The sequence below is a fragment of the Manis javanica genome, chromosome 8 (assembly GCF_040802235.1).
Source record: "Manis javanica isolate MJ-LG chromosome 8, MJ_LKY, whole genome shotgun sequence".
Classification (NCBI taxonomy): Eukaryota; Metazoa; Chordata; class Mammalia; order Pholidota; family Manidae; genus Manis; species Manis javanica.
Window position 1 is genome coordinate 108,883,811 of NC_133163.1, and position 21,750 is coordinate 108,905,560.

Here is a 21,750-nt window from a genome sequence, read left to right on the forward strand (position 1 = left end):
ATTAACAGCATTATTGAGAAACCTAAGTAATGAGATATTTTTAAAACCCTCCAGTTTCGTTCAGATTTCTAATGCATTGTGATGATCAAAATGTTTCTTATATGCGAGATGTAATATGAATGATTATATCTTTTTTATTAAGGTATCATTGATATACAATCTTATGAAGGTTTCACATGAACAACATTGTGGTTACTACATTCACCCATATTATCAGGTTCCCCCCCTCACACACCTTACTGCAGTCACTGTCCATCAGTGTAAGTAAGATGCTACAGAATCAATACTTGTCTTCTCTGTGCTATACTGCCTTCTCCATGACCCCCCTACATTATGTGTGCTATGAATGATTATATCTTAGAATAAAGTTTTAATGAAGAGTATCATTCTCATTCTCTTAGTGGATAGATAGGTTCTCCCCAGTCAGATCCCATTGATTATGCATTGTTTTAAGATTAGCTTAGAAACAAGTGATCTTAATTTGCTATGAAATTCTCTAAATTTGCTGAGGTCAAATTTACTAAGGTAGTTACCTACTTTACAAGATTAAATAAGCCTGTTAAAGAAGTTTTCTTGTGTTTGTAAAAGCAGTCTCAAGTTTGAAATGCACATTTCAGATGAAGGAACTTGAGAAAACTCCATGCAATAGTCTTTGCTTGACTGTCTAATAGGGCTTAGTGGTGTTAATTTCAGAAGCATTTTGATTCTTTGATCCTTGTTTGGAAACATTTGCTATTTATTTCATATATAAGATATAAGGCATTTAATGATTTAACTGAGGGTAATTTATGATCCTCTTAGCAATTAGTAATAAGTTTCAGAGGTCATTTAAGTTCTAAACTTAAAAAATTTAATATTTATTTTTTCAACAGATGTGAATTATTAAAAAGAAAATGGCCCAAAGGAGCACTGTATTTCCTTCTCTTGTCACCGAGGAAAGGTATAATATATGGAAAATATGCATCTAAGGTATACTTTTCCTTTCCACCAATCCCATGAGGGCTGCTAGTGGGTGACATAGTCATTACATAATGAAGCTTTGTGGCTGTTACATTATCCAACAATGATTTTGTTCAAGGGCAGGAGAAGTGCTGTTGTGCCCCCACTCTAGCTTCCCTTTTGTAGTTACTGTTGGCCCCTCAGTGGCTGCAAGAGGTGGAGACTTCACAGTAGTCCTGCAGGACAGTTATATTTCTGGTCAACAGTAAAATCTTAACTCTGGAGACTTGGGGGCTAATGTCCCTGCTAATCCTTTTAATCAGAAAGTGCAAACTGGCTGCCCATGGGCCAAAACTGGCCCAGGAAAGTACATTGTTTGGCCTGTATCATCTTAAATACTTCTTAAATGAGTTGTTATCATTTAAAAATTAGGTGATTTCACATACAAGTCTGAATTTCCTGGCTGTTGAAATATCAGATCATCTGGAAAAATGGGCCTGTGTTCTATGGTCACTCATGCATGGAGCAGAATTGTGGCTGCCTGTAGTTGACGAATGCCCTTTCCAGTTCTCTCAACTCCCCACTACTCCCTATTGCATCATGTGTGGTATGCTTCACTCATGTATGTCCCCTGCTTGACCCCTGTAGGCATTTGGATTTGTAACCTCTGGTTTAAGGGGGTGTTGGAGAGGAGGGTACTTCAGGAGGTTTTGTTTACAAGCCAGACTTCAATAACAGCTTCTACTGGGGAGACATCTCAGTGTGCCCAGTTCCATCGGCCTCTTACTTTTGGAGGTCATGGAGCCTGCTACTAGTACACTTAACTCTCTGGATACAGTTGTTTAAAGATAGTGCCTGGGTCATGAAGAAAACTCTGCCTCAAACCCCATTTAGCTTGTTAGGGATAGATAATTTGCATTTCCTTTTCTGGATGTCTTGAATCTAGCTTTAGACATTTTTTTTTCCAACTAACAACCCTAGTAATGTGGCTTCCTCCCACAGGCGAGTTAGAACCATGCCCAGACACAGCCAGTCCCTGACCATGGCACCCTACTCATCAGTAAGCCTAGTGGAGCAGCTGGAAGACAGGATCCTCTGCCACGAGAAAACCACTGCTGCCCTGGTGGAGCATGCCTTCCGGATTAAAGACGACATCGTCAACAGTTTGCAGAAAATGCAAAACAAAGGGGGAGGCGACCGCTTGGCTAGGCTCTTCTTGGAGGAGCACATCAGAAACATAACTGCCATAGTGAAGCAACTTAATCGCGATATCGAGGTAAGGTGTGTGAAAGTCAGGTGGGCTGTGCTCCTTCCCACTGGCTCCCCATCAGGTGGTCAGCAAGTCCGATTTCCACCTCCCAGGCCGTAATGCGTTCAGACCAAAGCTGCTCTTAATGATGGCCACGGAAACAGCTTTAACAGGTGTCTTAATTAAATTTATTCCAGTATTTGATAGCAGTTACTGTGAGTGTTATGTTTAATCTAAATTTACCTTGCTGGTTATTAAATCACTGTTTTGTTCCGGTCTCAATGGAAAGAGAGAACTAGTTAAATAGTTTTCCTGTAAAACCCTTCATGTCATTGAAGACAGCTATTAAATCAATTACTAGGTCAGCCTTTGCTGCTTCAGATGAAATGTTTCTAGGTTATAATGATCGTATATATAATACAGTTTATTACCCAAACAATCTAGGAATCTAAATTGCTTCTTAGACTCCCCTTTTATTGATTTTATTTTCTCTGAAATTAGCCCCCCAAAAGGCCATATTGTCTATATTTAGAATTTTTAAATTTACTGCTATTTATTGAGCAATCATGGGAAGGACACAATTTAGTTCCCAAAGCTTAAGATCGTTTAGAGCCTGGGCTTCCATTGTTGAACCATGGTAATATCCTTCATGTGTAATTTTAAAATATATGAATAAAAGATATGTGGCTAGATTAAGGAAAACCTTTAAGTCATGGAGATTGTATCTTTATTACGTTCCCTGGAATTAAGCGTCATTTTCTTTTTCAGTGTTTGTTTCTAACAGCTTTATTGAGGTATAATTTAAAAGCTGCGAAAATCTACCCATTATAAGTGTACAATGTAATGATCTTTAGTAAATTTATAGAATTATGCAACCATCAGCACAATTCAGTTGTTAAACATTTCCATCACCCCCCAAAATTTATATAAACCTGTTTTCAGTCAATCCTTACTTCCACCCTGGCCCCAAGCAACCAATAATCTGCTTTCTGTCTCCATAAATTTCTTTTCTGGACATTCCATGTAAGTGGAATCTTACAAAATGAAGTCTTTTTCGTCTGCCTTATTTCACTTAGTATAATCTTTCTGAGGTTCAGCCATGGTCTAAGATGTATCCGTAGTTTGTTTCTTTGCATGTCTTAGTAGCATCCTGTTGTATGGATTATATCCCATTCTGTTTATCTGTTCATTAGCTGGTGACATTTAGAGTGTTTCCAGTTTTTAGCTATTACGAATAAAGCTGCTATGAACACTTGTGTATGTCTTTGTGTGTACCTATGTTTTCATTTCTCTTGGGTAAATTTGTAGGAATGGAATTGCTGGGTCTTACAGTAAGCTTATGTTTAACTTTTTAAAAGCTAGCCCAATAATTTTCCAAAGTGGCTATACCATCTTACAATCTCACCAGCAAAGTCTGAGGTTGCCAGTTTCTCCACATCCTCACTAGTGCTTGATATTTTCTATCCTTTTGACTCTAGCACTTGAGTGAATGTGTAGTGGTATTTCACTGTTCTTATAACGTGCCGTTCCCTAGTGACGAATGATGCTGAGCACTTTTTCATGGACTTATTGGTCATTTGTATGTCTTCTTTGGTGAAGTGTTTACTCAAGTGTTCTACCCATTTTTAAAAAATTATTTTTAGAAAGTATTTCTGCCTCAATGAATTTGCCCATTCTAGGTACATCATATAAATGGAATGAACATGGTGTTTGTTCTTTGTTTCTGAGTTATTTCACGTAGCATAAAGTTTTCAAGTTCATCCATGTTGTAGCACGCATCAGAACCCGTTTATAAATTGGACTGTTTGCCTTATTATTGAGTAGTAAAAGTTCTTTATATAGTCTGGATACAAGCCCCTTATGGGATACATGATTTGCAAATATTTTCTCCCATTTTGCAGCTTACATTTTCATTTCCTAATGGTGGCTTTGGAAGTGCAACATTCAAAAATTTTAATGAAGTCAACTTAATCATTTTTTTTTCTTTTATAGTTCCTACTTTCAGTGTTGTGTCTTAAGTGTTTAATGCAGGGTTACAAAAATTTTATGTTTTTTTCTAATGTTTTAGTTTTAGTTCTTACATTTAGGTCTGTGATCCACTGTACAAAGTGAGGTAAAGGTCTAAGTTAATTTTTAAAATATGGGTATCCAAGGGAAATCTTACCATTTTCCCACTTGTTCCTTTGTTGAAAGTCAATTGGCCATAACATAGAAGGGTTTATTTCTTGAGTCCATTGATCTGTATGGTTTTCCTATGCCAATACCACACTGCCTTAATTTCTAGCTTTAGAGTACATTTTGAAATGAGGCAGTGTAAGTCCTCCCACTTGGTTCTTTTTAAAATTGTTTTGGCTATACTAGGTTCTTTGCATTTTCATTTAAATTTTAAGGTCAGCTGCTGGTTGTTATAGAAAATTCTACTGAGATTTTGACAGAGATTGCTTTGAATGTAAAGATCAGTTTGGGGAATTGCCGTCTTAACAATATTGTATTTCTTCTTGGTTTTATCCATTTTTTCTATTGCTTTTCTGTTTCATTGATTTAAATTCTGTATTATTTACTTTTTTCCCATTTGATTTAGTTTGCTTTTCTTTTTCTAGTTTCTTAAGGTGGAAGCTTACGTAATTGGTGAGATCTTTTCTGATAATGGTGTTTAAAGTTATGAAGTGTCCTCTAAGCACTCTTTTGGCCGCTTCCCATGAATTTTGGTATGTTGTCTTTTTGTTTTCATTAAGTTCCAAAAATTTTTAAATTTCCTTTGTGGTTTCCCTTTTGAACTCCTGTGTTACTTAGACATGTGCTGTTTAATTTCCAAAGGTTTGGGGCTTTCCCAAATTTATTTCTATTGTGGATCTCTAATTTAATTCCAGGTGGGCAGAGACATACTTTGTATATTTTTAATCTCTTTAAATTTATTCAGACTCCTGTTCTATCAATAACTAAAACCTCCAACTCATTGTTGAATTGCCTATTTCTCCTTTTAGTTCTGTTAGTGATTACTTCATGTGTTTTGGGATTCTACTGTTAGGTGCATATATATTTATGATTATATATATCTTCTTATTGTATTTAGCTTTTTATTGTAAAATGTCTTTCTTTATATCTTGTAATATTTCTTGTCAGAAAGTCTATTTCATTTGATGTTAATACAGGTATTCTAGCTCTTTTATGGCCACTGTTTGCATAGTTAATTTCTTTTTTTGATAATTCTCACTTAGCTTATACCTAAGTGAGGTCCTGGTATATCACATGGTGACCGACTTCCACTTTCTTCAAGAGCCTCATATATCTTTGCTTAGAGCTCACTCAGAGTTGCACATTAATTGAAGTACATTTATCTTCCGGGTTTTAAAATTTCTGGTCTGCACTTGTGTTTAATGAAAAGGACTATCTTTGTTCCTGAGGGACTTAGTGGGTCTTTGTTGTTATGGTGACTGATGGCAGCCATTCCAATTTCTTTTGGTCACAGCACTTTGATTTCCTTTTGAGGTTTCCCTTTCTTCCATTGGATACAGACTGGATGGCTATTAATCAGCTTATCACCTTTTTAGCAACAAAGGATTGGAGGCTGTAACTCAGGCCAGAGTGCAGATAACTCTTACTTCCTGGAGCTTGAAACCTGAGCACAGTGATCCAAGGACTGGAAGTGACTGGACCCCTCCCTGCAGCAGCTGTGCCTGCAGGCACTGCCCAGTGGTTCCTGTTGCCTGGACCCTAGGAAATGTCTTTTGTGTCTTTTTCTCAGTCTGGATCCCTAGCTGCCTTGCTGGCTGTGTGCATCTCTCCCCTATGTTCTTCCAATAAATTCCATTTTTTCCCCCTAAGTTAGCCGGAGTCAGGCACAACTGCCTGAAATCAAAGAACTCTAAACACCAGAGGGGCATAGAAGGTTTAAGAGATTGCTGTAGACAGTTTACTTGTTTTTGGAAGATGATGTCTGTGTTTAGAATGGTCTTTCCAGTTTTATATTTGAGTGCTAGAGCAATTTCATCCCAAAGGCTGAACAGCTTGCTAGCCCCAAGTTGGCACCTTCCCAAAATTGAAGAACCCTATTTACATGTTTCAAATTTGAGAAGGGTTAGGGATACACTAGGGATTAGAGCTACACTAGGGATATGTACATAGCCCTTTTGCTCCCAAACCTAGAGAGGAAGAGGGAAAACTAAAGTGAATGGGGATAAATAATTCTGAGGTTCCCATCTCCTCAACCAAAGGTGAATAAGTGTTTCATAAAAAAATACACTCCTATGTTTCATGTGAGGAAATAGTGTGACCTCCCCATCCTTTCCATGCCCAGCATTTCCCTGTGGATGCCCAGCTGGGTTCCTTTGCTCATGTGGATGGTGGACAGATAAGAGACTGAAGCCAGTCTGTTCCAGCAGTACTGTCCTCCAGTAAAAGCAGAGTGTACCTACCCTTAGAAAACCCTGGACTTAATTTTTGCTGTCACCATTAGAGGTGATAGTACTTAGCTGCAGCTGTGGGGCCTGGGGCATAGTTTCCCCTTTGGTTGCTGCTGTGTCCTAATCCGATTATCAGAACCATTTTAAACATATATTTTCCAACTTTAGCTGAGCCCTCAATGCTATTTAATAGTTTTTTCATTCTAGGAAGCCCTCCCTTGCCAATTCCATCCTTGCCCCCAATCCCCTTTCCTTTAATGTCTCTGGAGCACCCAGCACTGTTACCATAGCATTTACTGAAGAGGATTGTCATTGTTTCCTTTCAAGTCTGTTTCCCCGGATAGATTTTGAACTCTTCAACAAGAAAGGAACCTTGTCTTAGTCATCTTTGCATTGTCTAGGACAATGTTTGGAGCAACTGAATGCTTATTAAGTGAATAAAGTGAAGCCAGCTGTTAATTTGCTGGTAGCAAAAAGGACTAGAAGATACGGAAAGGTCACCTGTGTGAACTGCATCCTCTTCAGATGATGCATTTGAGAGCCAGGGAAGGGAAGGGACTTGTCTGAATCGCAAGGCCCGTAAGTGGCAGTGCTGAGACTAAACCCGGATTGTTAAACTGCAAAAATATGCTCCTTTGTTTTTCTGCTTTGCCCCTTGAAAGCTCTAATAGGACCCGGATCTCAGGTAACCAGTTGTCAAATGTTGAGAGGTGGTGCTTTTTATCCATTCTTTGCTTTCTGAGTATTTCTCCCTCTTCAGGAAGAATTTCTCCATGAAACTAGTAATTCTAGCTTTGATTCTTCTTGAACTCTCCCTGCCCATCATTCCTTTGAAGGAGTTCATTGAACTGCTTAATTACAGTTACTAGCAGCATACTTAGGAATCCAAAATCACCAATCATTTAGGCTTTTCCTAATCTTTTTTTAAGATGTCCTTTTATATGATTTTTCTTTCATGTGTTTATTTAAGACAATTTTAAGAACAGTATGCAATGTAGCAAGTTTTAAAGTAATTTCAATTCTGCTGTTTTTCCATCTGAAACACATTTTTATAGTAATCAGATTGAACTCTTTTCCAGTTACATGTATTTTTGGATTTGCAGTTTTGCAAATGAAAAGATGATTTTTGTTGTAGAGAGGGAAAACAATAAAAACTAATTTTGGTAAAAATTTATTTTGTACATATGAGCATTTACTTTGCCATAACTGTTAATAACCATATATCATAAACAGAAGGAAGTTTGGAAATTTACTAAACTCCAATATGAAACTAATTCTATGGTTTTATATGGGTTATCTGTATTTGGTCATATGGTTTTATATATATATTATGAGCTTACGCATGTTTATCCAAACATGACCAAAATTAGGATGCTTGATGAAACATCAGAACTGCCACATTGTAGCCAAACTTTGTTAAAATGGAATCATGGTGAACATTCAACTTTAAAAAGTAATAAGGAAGTCTTTATTTAGAAGTAATGTAAAATTGGGAGGATAGGTACTATGTAAGGGAGATATTTGCACAATTAAGGCAAAGAGGTGTAAAGATACTAAAAAATTGTATTTAAATGATGTGATAGGCATATTTTTATCTATAGATTCTTAATGAATTTCTTCATTCATTATGTAAATTGCCTAGTTTTTAACTAATTACTGGTTTACACTTGTTTCTCAGTTCACTCAATAAAATTTTACTGGGTACTGGTTTTATAAAAATTTGTGCCCGCAGGTGATTATGTATTTAAAAACTAAAGCTGAAGACATTCTCAAGATGTAAAGCTCACTCCAGGATCCTGATTAAGCTAATCAAATTGATATATGTTAATACTACATCTTGGCAAATTTGCCTCTATAAGTCTGTAAGATTATCATGTGGATCTGAACACATCACACAGGAAAAAAAGTATAGTATATTGCCAAACCACTAGCCTATGTGATCTCAAAAGCTAGACCTGAGTCTTAATTTTTCCATTTTTAACATCTACCACTGTGTCTAGCACATAGTAGGAGCTCAATAACTCTTTTATAATCAAAGGCTCTGGTGTCCTTGGCTCTTCCAGAACCCTGTAATTATTGCCCATATTCTATCAGCAGATTCCAGTGTCAAACAGATGACCCTTGTGTGCTGGTATACAGTAGGTGCTGATAAATGTTGAATGAGAGGATCTATTGTTTTAATACATCCCCACTCATTGTCTCCACTGGCAGTTTGCCTTGTGATGTTATCAATTATTTATTTCTCAGAAACTTTCCACGAATTGTCATCATCATCATAAATTTAGAAGAGGTAATGTAGTCAGCCATGAATTATACATATCTGGATTATCCATATTGTCTTTGATTGAAGCTTGTATCAGTCGCTGGAAGCCAAGTCCCGGTCAGTGGACCGTGGCCTCTTTGTTGATGGTCAGCTTTTCCTTTCCCCAAGTCTGATGGCTCGAGAAAGTTGGTGGGACCTCCATGTCCCCTCAGGACGTTCGCTGTGCCTTTGGCCTTTGGGGAACTGGGCAGTGGAATCTGCTACCTGGGTGGTTAGAATCTGCAGACCTACTCAGTTTCCAATGTGCTCAGGCTTCATAGTGTCCTACAGACTTGGAGTGTTGGCTTTGACCTAGTTGCGTTAGGGGAAACTGTATCAAGTCTTTGTCTAAATGAGTAGATTATACATAATTCTGTAGTTTAATAATTTGCAAATGGGCTACTGAAGAGTTTTCTGAACCCAGGTGATGAGTATGCAGTTGGGCCTTTTTAGCATGTCTCAGCAGAGGTGTGGACAATGATGTTAACATATGATTGAGTGAACAGATAGGAACTTGGTTATTGTGCATCTGGCACTGTCACTGAGAAGAGAGTCTTGGCTATTGGACTTCATGTATTTTACCTGAAAAGGGAATTACAGCCTACAGCTGTGTGATTGTGTCCTATTGGAACAGATATATCAGCAGAGGGACGTTGGGGAATGTCATTTGCATTAGTGTTCTCCAAAGAAACAGAACCAATAGGGCGTGTGTGTGTGTGTGTGTGTGTGTGTGTGTGTGTGTATTGGCTCACGTGATTTTATGGAGACTGACAAGTCCCACCCTCTGTCGACTGCAAGCTGGAGACCCAGGGGAGGCCAGTGTAGTGTGGAAGCCTGAGAGCCAGAGAGCTGACAGTGTAGCCTCCAGTCCAGGTGTGAAGGCCTGAGAACTAGGAATGCTGAGGCAGAAGAATCGTCCCAGCTCCATCATGCAGAAAGCAAATGCGTCCTTCCTCCTCCTTTTTGTTTTATTATGACTCTCAAGGGATTGAATGATGCCTGCCCCCAATAGCAAGGACCAACTGCTTTTCTCAGTCCACCAATTCAAATGCTAACCTCCAGGCACACCCGGAAATGATGTTCAGCCAGCTATCCGGGCATCCCTTGGCCCAGTCTAGTTAACATATAATTAACCATCACATCATTCAAATTCATTTTTTCAGTCTACGAGCTAGACTTGGCTTGTCATGTAGTTTGACTCTAGGGGGGAGAAGGTAGTGAATTAAATATAATTTGAGTTATTTGTTCATTTCTGTTGATAGAAGTTTTTTCAGTGTAAATAACAAATTAGTGTTCTGGTGTCTGCTTTTGTCTTTAATACATTTTAGCTTTTCTGAGTTCATCTTTGAGAACCTCCAGGCACCAGCTAGATATAGTCTCTGAGCCTTCAGTGTGGAAGACCAAATACTGGACTATTGGGCTGCATTGATAGATAAATGACTCAGCTACCTTCTGGGAGCCAGGCATTGTTAGAGACTGGGGTTATGGTGGTGACCCAGGCATGCAAGGCCCTTGCTGTGAGGCCTGCTGCACATTCTAGTGGGTTTTATAGGCAGGAACTGAGAAGTAACCAAGGTAATTTCAAACCAAGTGCTTTGATAAGATGATATGATGGAGAGTGATTGTGGGGCTATTTTAAGAACAGGTAGGGGAATTAGGTGACATATGCATTCAGACCGGAATGACAGAAGCAGCTAGCCAAGCCAAGGTGGTGGTGGTCGGGGAGCAGACACACAGGGCAGAGAACATTCTAGAGAGGGAGTTGCAAGTTCCAAGGCCATAAGCAGGAAGAAGCTTGGCATGTGTGAGGAGCAGTAAGGCCCAGTGCTACGGAGGTGCCATGAGCCTGGGGGAACAGAACCATCTCATAAGCCTTGAAGGCTGTGAAGTTTAGAGTTTACAAATGGGAGCCATTATTTAATTTTAAGCAAAGGAGTTTAAATAATACATTCACACTCTTGGTGTTGGGAATGCATTAGTGAGTAAAACAGATAAAAACCCTTGCCCTCCTGTTGCTTACAGACTGATACTGTGTTGCAAAAAGATCACTCTGGCTATTGCATGGAGGAGGGATTGTAGGGGAGCATGAATAGAGGCAGGGAGATGGGTTGGGGGCTGCTGAGGCAGTTTAGGTCGAGGTGATCAGGATTAGGGAAGTCAGAGTGGAGGCGGAGAAAAGTAGCTGGATTTCTGGATCTGTTTTGGAGGTAGAGCTGACAGGACTTCCTGCATGTGCGTGGTGGAGAGATTTCCATTTGGGAGTTGGCAGGTTTTAGGGACCAATTGAATGTCCAATAAAGCAATTTGGTATTGATAATCGACATTTGATACCGAGACTAGAACTCTGGAGAGTTTTAAGTCCTAGTGTGAAGATAAAAAGTCACAGAGAGAGATGCTATCTTATGAGGGAATGTCCTGCCGTGGTCGGGCCCTTCTCCAGGTGATACTGCAGTTACACTTGCATTTCCAAATCCTCATAAATCTAGGGAGAGCTGGAGAAGGAGAAACATGCCTAGCGCTCCCAGGTGTTACTAGTCTGCCTGGGTGGGTGAGGCCCCAGGGACGGGTCCTCATCAGCTTTGCATACACAGCGTGATGTAGGCCTGTGGAGCTCCAGGGGTGGTGTGGGGGGAGGGGGTGGTGGCAGGGGGTGGGGGTGCCATTTCCTACTGTCTTTGGCAGGGGTCTTCTCTAAAGACAGGCCATGTCTTAGAAAAAAATAAATGAAGACTTGGGGCATCACTTTTCCAAGGTGCCTGGTCTTTCCTCTCTGCTGTGTGAAACATGTTATTGTATGGATTTATCAGGTTACACAGTTAGCACCCCATAGTCTTTCCTGCTGTGACTGAGCTTCCTGAGGGCAGGCCTGGTGCACATCACATGCCCTGCCTGCAGAAAATAATTTCTTGAATTGAACCAACAGTAATGGAGAGTTGATGATATACTTAGGAGTGTAACCTTTTTAAAGTAAATACATCATGATAATGTATTGTTCCAAAAATGACAAATTAGGGAACATTACTGGCTTTGCAGAGGAATTGTTTTTCTAAGGCTTCATCACAGAGTTCCTTTAAATAGAAAGCTCTCTAATGCCTTCTGTTTTCACATAACTTTTCAGTAACATGAATATGGTGTTAAGGTCAGGTATACTTCTTCTTTGTATTATTCAAAGAAAGCATTTCTAATATAATATCTTAATCACTTGCATAAGAATTCTGAAAGTTAAAAGGGCTTTTCTTTTTCTGGTTATAAAATCGATGTAAAGCCATTGTGGAAAATACAGAAAAGAGGAACCGTAACTCCACCCCAGCAATAAACAAAATGTTAATATCCTAGTGTTATTTCATATGTAATCTTATACACAGCTAGAATCATGCAATATATTTATTTTGTATGGTTCTTTTTGCTTAATATTAAATTGTACACATTTTCCCTTTGTTTTAAAAGCCCTCCATGAACCTCTCACTGGTTGCATAATAATGTACTGGGTAGATACCTGGTATATGTGTTGCATAATGAAGACATCTTTGTGCCTACATTTTGTTCATTTTTCCTCTTTTTACTTCCTATAAGATTAGTCTAAGACCTAGAGTTACTGGGTCAAAGGTTATGAACATTAGGAATATATTCTGATGGAACTCCAGAAAGACATGTCAGGTAGAGCCAACTGTGCATTTTTGATTTCTGATATCCATCTTAGTATGTACATTTAGTATATCTTATACAGAACTAAAAATATGTGCTGTTTTAATAGATGAAAATGGTATTGTTTTTAATTTTTAATTTTAAATAGACTTTATTTTTCAGAGCAGTTTTAGGGTCACAGTAAAACTGAGCAGCAAGCACAGAGTTCCCCAGGCCTCCCACTGTCTGCACACATGCACAGCCTCCCTGACTGTCAGTTTCTGCACCACAGCGGGCACAGTAATGGTGTGACTCCCACTTCCTGTTTCTTTGCTTACTGGAAAGACTGAACCTTTTTAAAAATGTGTTCATTATTTTTAGTGCCTCTGTGAGTTACTGTTCATTTTACTTGCTTAGTGATTTTTTTGGATTGAGAAACAACTCAGATGATATGAGATTAGTTATACCTTTGTCATTTCAATAGTGTCCAATGCAGTGTTTCTCCAGGAGGGGTCTGTGGACCTGGAGCATGAACATTTCTGGGCCTGTTCCCTCCCTTTGGTTCTCTGCGGGTGGGCCCAGAAATGTGTGTGTTTGACAAGCCACCTGGGGATCCTTTACCCACTCCGAAGATGTTTGAGAACCCCTGATCTTAAGCCTTATTTTAAACAAAGGTTTGAAGCATTACATATAGAAAACTAAGTATTACTTTATGTTAACTATAACTAGTAAGTATTGCTTCCTTTTAAAAGAGAGTGAACACACCAGCACTTTTTTTTATCAGTGGGAGAGTGTCAGAACCAGATTAGTCAGATCTGAAGTTTTCTTACGAGAATGTGTTCAGATGACTAATGTTTTGTCATTCACAGGTATTGTAACTGGTTTGCATTCTTCTTAAGAGCAGGTTCATTCAGAAAAAGCTGGAGACTACAGCAGATAACAGGTCTAGTAGTTCCAAATTCCTTGCAGTGAATTTTTTTTTTTTTTACTGTTACTGTGACTACATCTACAGTGGCTCCAACCAGATCTTCAATAAAGAAAACACAGAATTTTCATATTGCTAACTTCTGCTTTTTAACAGGAAATCTGAAAATCCTAAAAAATGTACACAAGCGCAACTTTCTGTATGTATGTTATACTTAAAAAAGGTTGAGAAAAGGAAGCACAAAAACAATTTATGTAAGCATAATTACATTATTTCATATAGGCTTTCCTGGTCATTTGCAAATTGGACCACAGATTTTTCAGTTTATCAGAAATCATCAAATTTTTAGAAACAAATAATAACAAGTACATACACATGAATGTATCCATAAGAAACCCCTGGATTGGTGCAGGGAAGGTGGTGGCTTAGCATGACTGCCTTCACTGTTCCCGTTTCCAGTGCCATCTTCCTGAATGGTGGGGTGGGCAGGCAGAAAGGCCTGGGAGCCAGCAGAGACCCAGCCTGAGAAAGCCTGGCAGTGAGGTCCTGGGCACTCTGGTTTGGGACTCAGAGAGATGGCCGTTCTCACTGCCTCACACCACATGACTGAGCCAAAGGAGGGGCCACAGAGGCGGGCTGTGTGCCCGCTGCCTCCGGGCTGGGAGAGCTGCTGAGAGCAGGACTCAGAGAAGCTTCCTCTCGGTGCCTCACTGGACACGGACGCTGAGCTCTCACTGGCTGCCCATAAGCTCCTTCCACTACACTCAACACCACCTACTTAATCTCACTCCGGTGAGCAGAGAGCCAAAAGAACATCACACCTAAGGATGCCCAGCCACCAGAGGGAGAAAGAATAAGTACAGCCCTTAGAACAGACCAAATAAAATAGGAAACAGGTGCACCCTGAGTGAAAAATAATCATGGCATGTTATGGGCTGACTGTTTTGTCCATCTCCGAATTCTTATGTTGAAGATCTAACCCCCAGTGTGATAATTATTTAGAACTGAGGCCTTTGGGCATTTTAGATGAGGTCCTGAGGGTGGAACCCCCATGATGGGACGGGTGCTCTTACAAACAAAGCAAGAGAGACCAGAGCCACTTTCCACCATGTGAGGATGCTGTGAGAAGGCAGCTGTCTACAAGCCAGGAAAAGAGTCCTCACAGGAACATGACCCTATGGGGGCCCTAATCTCAGATTTCCCAACTTCAGAACTGTAAGAAATAAACGTCTGATGAGCCACTCAGTCTGTGGTATTTTGTTGTAGCAGACCCAGCTAGCTAAGACAGGGCACTTAAGGAGGTCCAGGTGCAACATAAAATGTCTTCCTTGAACTTAAATGTTTCAAAGTCAGCAGATGAACCAGAAGCAAGGATGGTTCCTTTTATGAAATGAATGTTACCCCCAAAACAAAGTAGAAGAAATCCGGAAACATCAGAGCCAAATACAGAGAGAAACCATGAGGGAAACGATATTAGACTTGGAGGACACACCCAGGACACCCAGCATATGGATAATATGAGCTCCAGAGGGAGTCAAAGAAACAGATGGAGAAGAAACAATAGTTACCTAGAAGAAGAACATTTGCTTGAGTTGAAGAAAAATCTGAGACTATAGATAGAATAATTCACTGAGGTGGAATTGAATTTTTAAAAATATCCACAATTAGATACATTCTGATAAAACTCCTGATCTCCAAATAGAAGGAAACAAGATCTTACAAGCTTCTAGGCATAAGGAGCCAAGGTCTGCATAGAGGAAGAAATATCAGATTCCCGTCAGCCTTGAAGTTCACTGGGATGAAAAGCCTTTAAGGCAGGAATTCTATACCCTTTCAGTTTATGCCGTGCTCTTCAGGGTGAGGGAAGGATGATTATTCACAGGGCAGGGATTCAGAGTCTTTTATCCAGGTGCCTGAGAGGAAAATGCTAGGGAGAAGACTCTAACCAAAAACACAGTGAGTCTGCACAGAGACCCTAAAACAGGGGAAAAGGGAGTACAAAGGAGATCGGCGATCCTTAAAGAAAGACCCATGCCATTTCATGTACATGGATACGGAGAGATGCCTGGGACTAGGTAATGGAAGTGCTTCAAGAGGGAAAAAGAAAATTTGAAATAGAAGAGACATTTTATGAGCAAAATTCTAATTATAGCCAATTCTAATTATAGCTAGAAGTATTGCCTTATTTTAGCAAAGCCTAGTTGGGGTCAGGGGAGAGCAAGAGGGGAGGATAGTAAAATCCTTCCAAATAAGTCCCTGGGTTGGAGGATGAAGGAGGGGTGATGTGAAGGGCGCTCAGTGTCTCACGGAGGGGAGGCAAGGCTGCGTGAGAACGGAGCCTGGAGTCTGCACAGACGTGGTCATGGTGGAGGTTGCCAAAGGGAAGGCAGCTTTCATGGAACAGCAGTGCCCTGTTCACAAGGGGGGAAAGGTGACAAACAGTGACTGGGTTAAACCAGTCAAAATAAGGAAAAGGAGAAAGGAAATAACAGCAACAAAAAGCAACATAAATTGTAAATGCCAAGTGCAATGAAAGGACAAAGTAGGTCAGCCTACTGTCATGACCGGGAGCATGGGCTATGGAGTCAGATGCCTGGGTTCAAATCCCAGCGCAGCCACTTGACTGTGGCTTTGGGCAACTTGACTGCTTAAATACTCACCGCCTGTGAAACGGGGATAATAATAGCTAGTACCTCCTTCAAAGGGTGCTGTGATTAAATGGGTTAACATGCCTCAAGCAATTAGGACAGTTTCTGGTGCACAGTTAGACCAAGCAAGTGGTTGCTTTAATATTGATAAAGCATAGTAGCAATGTTAATATTAGGTAAGGTGAAACAGTATTAAAAGCACTGAGTCAGAGAAGGTTATTATATAGTGGCAAAGGCCACTTTATCATAAATCTGTGTGTGCCAAATAAAATGAAAGCTAAATATATAAAGTAAGAAGTGTTGAAAGTATAAGGAAAACTTCATGAAAATATTTTACAGAGAATTCATAATACCTCTTTCAGAGCTGGAAAGATCTGGTAGACAAAAATAAGATCTAAGAAAAATGAGTAAATACTTCCTTAAATACTTTTCATCATGGAACATTTACAAAAAGCAGTCATGTGCCACAAAGCAAACTTGAATACATTAAAAAAATTAAATATATTACAGACCATATTTTTGATCATAAGCCAGTAGAATTAGAAATAAATAATAAAATGACAAAAAGTCATTTTATTTTTCATTCATACTAGAGAATGAAGAAGACAATTCCAAGTAATCTTTTTTTGATATTAATGTACAATGAGATGAGCAACATTATGGTTACTAGACTCCCCCAATATTCAAGTCCCCTGCACAAACCCCATTACAGTCAGTGTTCATCAGTGTAGTAAGATGCTGTAGAATCACTCCTTGTCTTCTCTGTGATATACTGCCCTCCCCGTGCCCCTCCCCCTACATTATGTGTGCTAATCATAATGCCCCTTTTCCCCCCTTATCTGTCCCTGTCAACTCATGCTCCCCAGTACCTTTCCCTTTAGTAACTGTTAGTCCTTCTTGGGTTCTGTGAGTCTGCTGCTGTTTTGTTCCTTCAGTTTTTTCTTTGTTCTTATACTCCAAAGATGAGTGAAATCATTCGATACTTACCTTTCTTCTCCTGGTTTATTTCACTGAGCATAATACCCTCTAGCTCCATCCATGTTGTTGCAAATGGTATACTTATGTCTGAATAATATTCCATTGTGTGTATGTACCACATCTTCTTTATCCATTCATCTACTGATGGACACTTCGGTTGCTTCCATTTCTTGGCTATTGTAAATAGTGCTGCAATAAACATAGGGGTGCATATGTCTTTTTCAAAGTGGGCTGCTGCATTCTTAGGGTAAATTCCTAGGAGTGGAATTCCTGGGTCAAATGGTATTTCTATTTTGAGCATTTTGAGGAACCTCCATACTGCTTTCCACAGTGGTTGAACTAATTTACATTCCCACCAGCAGTGTAGGAGGGTTCCCCTTTCTCCACAACCTCACCAATATTTGTTGTTGTTTGTCTTTTGGATGATGGCCATCCTAACTGGTGTGAGGTGATAGCTCATTGTGGTTTTAATTTATTTATCTGATGATTAGTGATGTGGAGCATCTTTTCACATGCCTGTTGACCACCTGAATTTCTTCTTTGGAGAAATGTCTGTTCAAATCCTCTGCCCATTTTTTAATTGGCTTATTTACTTTTTGTTTCTTGAGGTGCATGAGCTCTTTATATATTTTGGATGTCAACCCCTTATCAGATATGTCATTTATGAATATATTCTCCTATACTGTAGGATGCTTTTTTGTTCTACTGGTGTCCTTTGCTGTACAGAAGCTTTTTAGTTTGATATAGTCTCACTTGTTCATTTTTGCTTTTGTTTCCCTTGCCCGGGGAGATATGTTCATGAAGAAGTCATTCATGCTTATGTCCAAGAGATTTTTGCCTATGTTTTTTTCTAAGAGTTTTGTGGTTTCATGACTTACATTCAGGTCTTTGATGCATTTTAAGTTTACTTTTGTGTATGGGGTTAGACAATGGTCCAGTTTCATTCTCTTGCATGTAGCTGTCCAGTTTTGCCAACACCAGCTGTTGAAGAGGCTGTCATTTCCCCATTGCATATCCATGGCTCCTTTATCATATATTAATTGACCATATATTGTGGGTTAATATCTGGACTCTCTATTCTGTTCTACTGGTCTGTGGGTCTGTTCTTGTGCCAGTACCAAATTGTGGCTTTGTAGTAGAACTTGAAGTTGGAAAGCGAGATCCCCCCTGCTTTATTCTTCCTTCTCAGGATTACTTTGGCTATTCGGGGTCTTTTGTGGTTCCATATGAATTTTAGAATGATTTGTTCCAGTTTGTTGAAGAATGCTGTTGGTATTTTGATAGGGATTGCATTGAATCTGTAGATTACTTTAGGCAGGATGGCCATTTCGACAATGTTAATTCTTCCTACCTAAGAGCATGGGATGAATTTCCATTTATCAGTGTCCTCTTTAATTTCTCTTAATTAAGAGGGTCTTGTAGTTTTCAGGATATAGGTCTTTCACTTCCTTGGTTAGGTTTATTCCTGGGTATTTTATTTTTTTGATGCAATTGTGAATAGAATTGTTTTCCTCATTTCTCTTTCTGCTAGTTCATCGTTAGTGTATAGGAATGCAACAGATTTCTGTGTATTCATTTTGTATCCCACAACTTTGCTGAATTCAGATATTATTTCTAGTAGTTTTGGAGTGGAGTCTTTAGGGTTTTTTATGTACAATATCATGTCATCTGCAAACAGTGACAGTTTGACTTCTTCCTTACCAATCTGGATGCCTTTTATTTCTTTGTTTTGTCTCACTGCCATGGCTAGGACCTCCAGTACTACGTTGAATAAAAGCTGGGAAAGTGGGCATCCTTGCCTTGTTCCCGATCTTAAAGGAAAAGCTTTCAGGTTCTTGCTGTTCAGTATGATATTGGCTTTGGGTTTGTCGTATATGGCCTTTATTATGTTGAGGTACTTGCCCTCGGTACCCATTTTGTTGAGAGTTTTTATCATGAATTGATGTTAAATTTTGTTGAATGCTTTTTCATCATCTATGGAGATGATCATGTGGTTTTTGTCCTTTTTGTTGATGTGGTGGATGAAGTTGATGGATTTTCAAATGTTGTACCATCTTTGCATCCCTGAGATGAATTCCACTTAATCATGGTATATGATCTTCTTGATGTATTTTTGAATTTGGCTTGCTAATATTTTGTTGAGTATTTTTGTATCTATGTTCATCAAGGATATTGGTCCATAGTTTTCTTTTTTTTTTATGTCTTTTCCTGGTTTTGGTTTTAGAGTGGTGCTGGATTCATAGAGTGAGTTTGGAAGTATTCCCCCCTCTTCTATTTCTTGGAAAACTTTAAGGAGAATGGGTATTATTTCTTCTCTAAGTGTCTGATAAAATTCAGCAATGAATCCATGTGGTCTGGGGATTTTGTTCTTGGGTAGTTTTTTGATTACATATTCAATTTCATTGCTGGTAATTGGTCTCTTTAGATTTTCTGTTTCTTCCTTGGTCAGTCTTGGAAGGTTTTATTTTCCTAGAAAGTTGTCCATTTCTTCTAGGTTATCCAGTTTGTTAGCATATAGATTTTCATAGTATTCTCTACTAAGTCTTTGTATTTCTGTGATGTCCATAGTGATTTTTCCTTTCTCATTTTGGATTCTGTTGATGTGTGTAGATTCTGTTTTTCTCTTAATAAGTGTGGCTTAGGGTTTATCTATTTTGTTTATATTCTCAAAGAACCAGCTCTTGGTTTCATTCATTTGTTTCTATTGTTTTATTCTTCTCTGATCTTTATTATGTCCCTCCTTCTGCTGACTTTGGGCTTCATTTGTTCTTCTTTTTCAATTGCAATAATTGTGAATTTAGACTATTCATTTGGGATTGTTCTTCCTTCTTTAAATAGGCCTGGATTGCTATATACTTTCCTTTTAGAACTGCTGTCTCTGTGTGCCACAGAACTTGGGGCATTGCGCTGTTGTTTTCATTTGTCTCCATATATTGCTTGATCTGTTTTAATTTGGTCATTGATCTATTGATTATTGAGGAGCATGTTGTTAAGCCTCCATGTGTTTGTGAACCTTTTTGTTTTCTTTGTACAATTTCTAGTTTTATATCTTTGTGATCTGAGATGTTTGGTAAAAGTTCAATCTTTCTGAATTTACTGAGGCTCTTTTTGTGGCCTAGTATGTTGTCTATTCTGGAAAACGTTCCATGTGCACTTGAGATGAATGTGTATCCTGCTGCTTTTGAGTGTAGAGTTCTGTAGATGTCTGTTAGGTCCATCTGTTCTAGTGTGTTGTTCAGTGCCTCTGTGTCCTTACTTATTTTCTGTCTGGTTGATCTGTCCTTTGGAGTGAGTGGTGTGTTGAAGTCTCCTAAAATGAATGCATTGTATTCTATTTCCTCCTTTAATTCTGTTAGTATTTGTTTCATATATGTAGGTTCTCCTATAATATAGATATTATAATGGTTATATCCTCTTGTTGGACTGACCCCTTTATTAGTATGTGATGTCCTTCTTTATCTCTTGTTACTTTCTTTGTTTTGAAGTCTATTTTGTCTGATACAAGTACTGTAACACCTGCTTTTTTCCCCTTTTGTTTTCATAAAATGTCTTTCCATCCCTTCATTTTTAGTCTGTGTATGTCTTTGGGTTTGAGGTGAGTCTCTTGTAAGCAGCATATAGATGGGTCTTGCTTTTTTATCCATTCTGTTACTCTGTGTCTTTTGATTGGTGCATTCAGTATGTTTACATTTAGGGTGATTATAGATATGTACTTACTGCCATTGCAGGCTTTGGATTCGTGGTTACCAAAGGTTAAAGGGTAGCTTCTTTACTATCTAACTGTCTAACTTAAGCCACTTATTACACTATTATAAACACAGTCTGATGATTCTTTATTTCTCTACCTTCTATTTCTTCCTCCTCCACTCTTTATATGTTAGGTGTTTTATTCTGTACTCTTTTGTGTATCCCTTGACTGATTTTGTGAATAACTGATTTTATTTTGCATTTAGTTATTATTTGGTTGGTCTACTTCCTTTGCTGTGGTTTTATTTTCTCTGGTGACAGCTATTTAGCCTTAGGAGCACTTCTATCTAGAGCAGTCCCTTTAAATACACTGTAGAGATGGTTTGTGGGAGGTAAATTCCCTCAATTTTTGCTTATTTGGAAATTGTTTAATCCCTCCTTCAAATTTAAATCATAATCTTGCTGGATACACTATTCTTGGTTTGAGGCCCATCTGTTTCATTGCATTGAATATATCATGCCACTCCCTTATGTCCTGTAAGGTTTGTGTTGTGGTGTCTCATGATAGCCTGATGGGTTTTCCTTTGTTGGTGATCTTTTTTCTTTCTCTGGCTGCTTTTAATACTCTGTCCTTGTCTTTGATCTTTGCCATTTTAATTATTATATGTCTTGGTGTTGTCTTCCTTGGGTCCCTTGTGTTGGGAGATCTGGGCTTTCATGGTCTGAGAGACTATTTCCTTCCCCAGATTGGGGAAGTTTCAGCAATTATTTCTTCAAAGACACCTTCTAATCCCTTATTCTCTGTCTTCTTCTTGTGGTACCCCTATAATGCAAGTATTTTTCTGTTTGGATTAGTCACACATTTCTGTTAATATTCTTTCATTCCTACAGATCCTTTTATCTCTCTCTGCCTTAGCTTCTCTGTATTTATGTTCTCTGATTTCTCTTCCATTAACAGTCTCTTCCACATCATCCAGTGTACTCTTAAGTCCTTC

At 38.9% G+C, this 21,750-nt stretch overlaps 1 protein-coding gene across 6 annotated transcripts in view; it reads left to right on the forward strand.

Moving 5' to 3' along the window:
* The window catches only part of FAM81A (family with sequence similarity 81 member A), an 88,073-nt gene that overhangs the window by 42,155 nt on the left and 24,168 nt on the right, over positions 1-21,750 (forward strand). For 3 of the 6 annotated variants that reach the window (XM_073211927.1, XM_037004270.2, XM_073211926.1), the window contains 2 exons: positions 873-940; positions 1,942-2,215. In XM_073211927.1, the coding sequence (XP_073068028.1) occupies positions 894-940; positions 1,942-2,215 (321 nt within the window). In that variant the 5' untranslated portion in view covers positions 873-893. Of the gene's footprint in view, positions 1-872; positions 970-1,941; positions 2,216-21,750 lie in introns of all 6 variants that reach the window. The other 3 variants (XM_073211928.1, XM_017668454.3, XM_073211929.1) reach the window with 2 other exon arrangements.